Source organism: Patagioenas fasciata, chromosome 1, assembly GCF_037038585.1.
Source record: "Patagioenas fasciata isolate bPatFas1 chromosome 1, bPatFas1.hap1, whole genome shotgun sequence".
Classification (NCBI taxonomy): domain Eukaryota; kingdom Metazoa; phylum Chordata; class Aves; order Columbiformes; family Columbidae; genus Patagioenas; species Patagioenas fasciata.
Window position 1 is genome coordinate 92,444,776 of NC_092520.1, and position 7,353 is coordinate 92,452,128.

The window sequence follows — 7,353 nt, forward strand, 5'->3', positions numbered from 1 at the left end:
AATGTGGCTGTTTAACAGGTTTCAATAATAAAACTGAAATGAGCTCTTGCTACTGGTTGAACACCTCACCCCTGCAAGAATGGTATTCATCAAAATTAAGTCAAATAATGTCAGTTCTTGATCAAGGACCAACAGGGAGAGACAGGCACTTCACACACATTCATAGGCCCATCAAAGATCATCTAAGTAGAAAACAGAGACGTAACACTTCAAGACAGAAAACAGACACTTATAAACCCATGCCCTAATGCTAACCACGAAGCACGCACAGCCACTCACAACACCCCCATAATACTTGCTAGTTGTGAGCCCCTGTCCCATTCCAAACATTTTTGTATGTTCTTTAATGTCACAAGCATCTCAGCCCCTCACTAGTAAGCTTTTAGAGGGTGACTCTAGTTGAACGCATAAGCAAAATTCTCTCTCATGATAGAGATGTGGAAGTAAACTGGGCCTGCTAAAGCATTCACTGCTGAATGTACCAATGACACAGTTTTAACAGTCACTGTTACGTTTCTGAAAGCATCTACCAGTCACTGTTCCAGCGTTCACACCTCCCACACACAGGGACAGCACATGTGGCAGCAGGAGTGTTGCTTCACTGTCCTGCTCACATCCTGAGCAAAAGCTTTCTCTGGAGACTGACAGAACCTCAGCAGCAGTGACCCCATTTATCTGCTCCTAGAGGATGATTCTCCACTTTCTTCAGAGTTCACCTGCATTTGGGACAAGCTAGATTTTCAAGCTGCATCAGGAACTGTTCAGTGAGGAGTAAGTGAAACTCATGGTAACATCATCACCTTCCTGCCTCAGTGCTGTTTCCCAATAAAAATACTTCACATCATCTATTCAATAAGTAATTTTATTGTTTCCATCTGACAGGTTTCACTGCGAATGATGAGGACAGCTTGCTAGACAGTCTCTCTCATGATTTTGGTGAGTTTCTGGATCTTTGACCTTGTTGACATGTCCACGTACTTCTCTCCAATATTGACAATCATGCCACCGAGGATTGACGGATCAGTCTAAAGAAGAAATATGGAGCAGAAATTCTATTAGAAAAATTTGTTCACCTACTATAGTTTTTAAACTAGCTTTTAAGAGAAACTTTTTTTTAAGATAGCTTTGCAGTCACTGTATTCCCAAGTTAAGATTTTAATAACTAAAGCATCATCAGGTCTACAAGAAAACACAGAACTATGTAATATGGCAACTGGATTCAGTAGGTTTTTTTTTAAAGATCAGAGAGACAGATGCCCAGCTTAACAATAACTTGATGAAATTTATTTACAAATCAAAAATTCAGACCTTGGTCTCCAACTTCAAGACCTCTCCCTTAGCCAAGAATCCGTTCAGAGCACTTTTTAGCTCAGTGAGGCTGGCATCATCCAAGGGCTGAAAAATACCAAGAGAAGACAAGGAAAACAAAGGACTTAAAAATATTCAAGCAATATAACAAGAACCTAAATTTTCCATCCAGATTCTTCTAAAGACAGATACTTTCACCAGGAAGGCAGATTAAGAAGCCTTATTGAAGAGGAATAACCAAAGGACAGTAGAGAAACAGCAGTCACTTTGTACCCTCCTGATTTCATAAGACTTTGTTATTTGTGCACATACTCCCAGCAAAAGTTTGATGCTGACACCTTCAGATGCAAAGCATCAGGAACCCATACTTGCCAAAGGAAGCACTTGATGGAAAACCTTGAGATCAACTTCACAGCAGTGTTCAGGCTGTACAATGAAAGGTTAATTTTGCTGCTTTTAACAATTAAGATCAGGTTGAGAAGGAACATGGTTTCATGTAAGGCCCTAGGCAGGGACTGAAGCCACTGGCAGTGAGCTCCCAGCCCTGCTGCCAGGTTGCAGAACTGCTCCTGGCCATGTACACCTCGCTCTGTCACCATGAAGAACCCTGCATTCCTGTGGGAGAAACCCTGGGAATGTGTCCTTGCTTCCCTTACAAGTTGCTCAGACACCACTGAGATAGCAACAAGAGGCACTTTATCAAGAAGTAGCACCTTTGTGCTACTGGCAATTTAAATAATTTCTATTTAATAGCTAACACTTTGACAGTCAAAAGAAACTAATAACAACAACAGAAAAGCAGCAGGAAAGTAACTTTATGTATGAAATATTTAGGAAAATTTCTGGCGAGTCCATATGACCCTGAAGGTTATCAACCACACTGACAATCTGTGCCCATGGCCTACAGGGAACCAGTGAATCTGAAGTGGTTCAGTCTCTTTATTCATTCCAGGTAGGCAGTTCACTGTAGCTCTGCCCAAGGACTACAGATTTACATCACATACCTATCTGACCAGCCTCCTGCTCTAACAGACCCAGGCATAGATTCATTAACGAATAAGTTACTGAAGAGCCAGAGTCAACGTGCCTCCAGCCTGATGTTTACAGCTCGTGGAGACAACATCTTCCCTCTTACCTTCCTGAGCACCAGCCAGACCTGGCCACCTGCTGCTTTTGAAAAAGTCTCCTTAGAGTTTTGTACTTAGCCATTGTCCCCACTACTGCAGGTGATGAATCAAGCAACTGCTCCCTGTGAAGCACAGCACCATGCACCACAGGCATTCCCAGTCCTGTCAGGTGTCTGCCTTGCTCTAGCTAATAGCTCATTTGTTAGCTCTGACTTCATCTGTATGATCCTGACAACAGAAATAAAAACAGGGGCAGTTTTATCTGCAGACCAGGCTGACTTTTATCAGTCACTGGGTTCACACACAGGAAAGATGTTCCCTGTTAAGCTGAGATGGGAAGAATTGGTTTAATTTTTGACCAATAATTGTAGGATATAAAAAACCTATTTGCAGAAAGACTTTCGTTTTGGTAGACGTGAGATATTTCCTTACTACTCGTATAGCAAATACTTAAACTACAGAGAGCAAAATTAAGCTAAAGAAGTTTGGTTTTTATATTGCTACCTGTTAAGCTTGATTTAGAGGTTCCTAACTCACCTGTGCGGTGGTGACTGAGCACAGCACTTCTCCGCGGTATGCACTCATGATCTTCCCAAAGGCAGAAACAATGTCTGGAGTGTGATGCAAGCGACCATTTTCAGCAAGCAAATCTAGAGGAGGGAGATATATTGAAAGAGTTTAAAGGACCTACTAGACACAGATTTGTTTATCTACCAGTAAAAACAAGTAGCCTCAGATGTTTTTCAGAATTCAAATGATTACTCACTCATCAAGTTGACAGTAATAGGGGACATCTTCTCTTTTGCTAAGGCATCATTCACAGCTTTTTGTTTAACTGTGCCCTTGGTATGAGGGTTCATAACAACACTGGATAGCTTGGGGTCCTTCAAAAGAGTCTAAGAACATACACAAACAACATGACAAACACCAGGAGTTTTCCAGGCATCACAAGGCCTAAGTGGCCTACCCAAAGCAGGCAACATGGTCATTCACTGAGCGAGAATAAAGGGGTCAGAAGGAGATGGGAAGTGAAATGGCAAATCCAGGTACAGCTCGTTTACAATATGTTTCTTTTAGAGCTGATGCTCCTCCTGTATCACTTCCAAGCAGCTTAACACCGGGAGCGCAGTGCAGATGACAAGCATTCCAGGCCAGCTGTCAGTGGGAGCCCCACAGCACGCAAAAGCTTTGCCTACCTCCCTCCTAACAACAGACAGTAGGCGAACCCCACTGCCCCCACCACCCTGCGCGAGCTTAGAGAACACTTTACCGCTACTCGGCTCAGCTCCTTCTCGATCTGGTCCAGCTTCTTCTGCTTGCTGGCGGCAGAGTACAGAGCCGTGGCATAGCGTCCTTCCAGCCCGTACACCTGGATGGGGGGCTGGGGGCGAGAGAACGGGCGGGCGCTGAGAGCGGCCTGGAGCCAGCGGCTGCTGGCCAGACCGGCGGCCTTCGCCCGTGACCGCCCCCCCCCCCCAACCCTGGTGATTCTCCTCCTGCCCCCCTCACCTTGACCAGCTTGGACACCGGCCTGGCCGCCGACGTGCTCAGCTGCCGCACCTGCGGGACGAAAAACGGTCGCCGATCGGCAAGCGCCTCGCGCCACCAACCGCCGCGCCCCAACCGCCTCACGTACGGGGGGCGCGCGCCAGGGAGTCGCGATTAGGGGGCTTGGGTCAAAGGTTCGAGACCCCGCGCGGGCGTGAGAGGTGGGCGAGGGCGCACGCGGGACACAGCATTACCCGTTGCTCTCTCCCTCCTCCCACCCAGTACCTCGCAGGAGACAACATTTCTCCCCCACCCCAACTTCACCTTGAGGGACAGCCCCGCCACCGCCGCCATCTTCCCCGGCCGCCGCTCGAGGTCACAGCTGAGCCCGGCCCCCAGACGGGGCAGCGCGCAAGCGCGGAGCAGATCCCGGCCCCAGCTCCGCACCACCCACCGCCCTTCTGTGCCGCGGGGCGCGGTGGGAAAGGTAGTTCTTCGGGGCCGCCCCTTCCCTGCAGCGCTGCCTGCTGGGGGCTGTAGTTCCTGAATGCCGGCAGGATACGCGGCCCCCGCCTCCCCTCATACCCGCCCCCTGCCGCACCGCCCGGGGTGCCTCACCCCAGCGTCCTCCGAGCAGCCTCGCCAGGCCCTGCTGGCAGCTGGGGCGAAAGCCAAGCGCACTGGAACAGGCTGCCCAGGGAGGCAGTCATGGCCCCACACCTGGCAGCGTTCAAGAAGTGATTGGAAAATGTCCTCAGACACACGGTGTGAATTTTGGGCTTGTTCTATGCAGAGACAGGAGCTTGACTCTTATGATCCTTGTGGGTCCCTTCCCACTCAGGACATTCCATGATTCTGCAAGGAACGTTTAAAGAAGAACTATTGTTTTTACAAACTGGGGACCTGGCGCCTGACCCCAGCAATGGGGAAGGACCGAGAGACATCGGACTATGAATCCTTAATGTAAAACATGATCTCTTCCAAGGAATATATACTGATATCTGTATACATACTGATACTTGCATTTACAAGTTAATTCACAGAATCACAGAATGTTAGGGATTGGAAAGGACCTCGACAGATCATCTAGTCCAATCCCCCTGCCAGAGCAGGAACACCTAGATGAGGTTACACAGGAAGGTGTCCAGGCGGGTTTTGAATGTCTCCAGAGAAGGAGACTCCACAACCCCCCTGGGCAGCCTGTTCCAGTGTTCTGTCACCCTCACTGAGAAGTTTCTTCTCAAATTTAAGTGGAACCTTTTGTGTTCCAGTTTGAACCCATTACCCCTTGTCCTGTCATTGTTTGTCACCGAGAAGAGCCTGGCTCCATCTTCATGACACTCATCCTTCAGGGGGAAGGGTAGCCAAAATACCAGGAATCCATATCTTAAATAGATTGATAAGGGGAAGGGTATTGTATGCATCAGGGTAGTCTGTAAACCCTGAAGTACCCAATCAGTGGGGAACAGGGGAGGGAAATTGTGGCCGGGATTTTGGAGGGATATAAGCAGGGGCTTTTTGCCCTATTCTGTGTGCCTACCTCTAGGCAGAACACCTGGTCTTGCAATATCGTTGTTAAAAAAAATTGCTTTGCTGAGAGATCCTGCCTAAGCCTACTATATTTGCAAAATAATTGTTTCCTAGAATTCTAAGGCACTCCTATTGCCCAGCAAGCCCGCGGGGTGAGGCTGAGCTCCACAAGGGCTGCTGCATACCTGTGCTCCTCCTGCAGCAAGCTGGTGTTTGTCGTGGGCTGCTCTGCCACAGGTGAAAGAAACAGGAGTGGGGTGCCTGTGGCATACCTCCCCTTCAGGGGCTGGAACTCTGGGTGAAATGACCCCCTCGCTGCCCCTTCCCATACCCTGGTGCTGACGGTGGCCTTCCTCAGGCAGAGAGAGCCTGGCAGCGCGGGGCTCTGAAGAGGAGCAGAGTGACCAGGGCAATGGCTCCCTTGCAGGCCTCACCCCAGCCTTTGGGTGTCCTGCACATGCAGAGTTACACCCAGCTCCTCAGCTGGCCGTGCAGCTGGTTTTGGCTTTGCAGATGGAGAGGCCATGGGATGAAAAGAGTGGCCTGGGCCACAGGGGCTGCTTGGGGACTTTGCAATTGTAACAGGGTGCAGTGACCCACCACCCTTTCCCATGTTCCTGTAAGAGTCCTGTAACTCACACACCCACACGCGTCCCTCTGTTCAGATGCACCAGGAGGGCAAGCGTTGCACAAGCTCTTCAGCAGGGAAAACGCCAGCTGTGCTCTCCTCACGGACATTTCTGCTGCCCTCTAACACAGTGAAACTACCTCTGAAACGCAATGAGCCATTTTCCCGCCCTTGGATAAACTAGATCCAAACGTCTCCTGGGGCAAACACACAGTCTTCCAGGTAAAGAATAGCATAGGCAGCTCTGACTTTGCCAGTCTCTCAGTATGACCTTGAGCAACTAACTCCCTCAGGTCCTGCCTACTACTGAAGTGCCTTGAATAGTTAAACTCTTTTCCTAATTCTTCCATTTTTTCCGTAAGAGAAGGTAAAACGCTTGCCTGCTTCGCAGAGCTGTAACCACGTTTGAGTAATGATTTTCGGTGGTGTGAGTAGCTGTGATGGGCGGTGCTGTTGACACAGCAAGCATGGCGTTAACGGAAAGCATGCTGCATGAAGTCTGCAGGGCAGACTTTAAACACTAGATGTTGCTGTTGCTACAAATTTAAAAGCGAAGTGGCCGCTTAAGCTACGTCAAAACCAGAGAATTGGAATAATGGTCTTTCACAGGATCACAGGATGGTTTGGGTTGGGAGGGACCTTAAAGATCATTTAGTTCCAACCCCTCTGCCATGGGCAGGGATGCCTTCCACTAGACCAGGTTGCTCACAGCCCCATCCAGCCTGGCCACGAACACTTCAGGAATGGAGAAATACAGTCTGAAAAAAAGAGCTGGTCTCCTGTCCCACCAGAAATAAGACAGTATCACCAACAGGCTTTATTCTGGATGTCAGAATTTAGTTTCCTCTTCTACCCCGGCTGTATTTGCTGTGGTGACACTCAAAGGCACAAGTACAGTCTGCAACAGGTTTAAGCCTGACAGAATGTGCTTCTTGATAATTTTAATAACTACAGTAGTAAGAAAGGCATACCTAAAATATACAAAAATCTTTGTTTTTCTTTAGAAACAATAGTATTTTGCCTATTTTTCTGTAATACTACGCATGCACTGAAATTTTGGAATGGTGTAGGGAACGGATTTAATTGAAGTGGGCTCCTGTATCCCCAATTTTATTACTGTAATTCTGAAACACTCTATGATCCTGTAGCATTTTAATATACAGACAGTCTGGCTTATTGAGGCCAGTCAAATCACTGAGAGCTAAAGGCACTTTAATGAACAAGGGACTGGGTCAAATCCTGACAGTACTTTCAAGAATTAAAATCAGAGTA

General features: G+C 48.0%; 1 protein-coding gene across 1 annotated transcript; it reads right to left on the reverse strand.

The window, feature by feature from the left end:
• Nucleotides 1–846: 846 nt before the first annotated feature.
• ATP5PO (ATP synthase peripheral stalk subunit OSCP) lies at nucleotides 847–4,394 on the reverse strand. The gene is made up of 7 exons (XM_065844336.2): nucleotides 4,248–4,394; nucleotides 3,945–3,995; nucleotides 3,706–3,816; nucleotides 3,202–3,331; nucleotides 2,973–3,085; nucleotides 1,309–1,395; nucleotides 847–1,025 (listed from the first exon to the last, which is right to left on the reverse strand). Exons 1-7 carry the CDS (start codon nucleotides 4,275–4,277, stop codon nucleotides 912–914), a joined length of 636 nt encoding a protein of 211 aa, XP_065700408.1. The 5' UTR covers nucleotides 4,278–4,394; the 3' UTR covers nucleotides 847–911.
• Nucleotides 4,395–7,353: the final 2,959 nt, after the last annotated feature.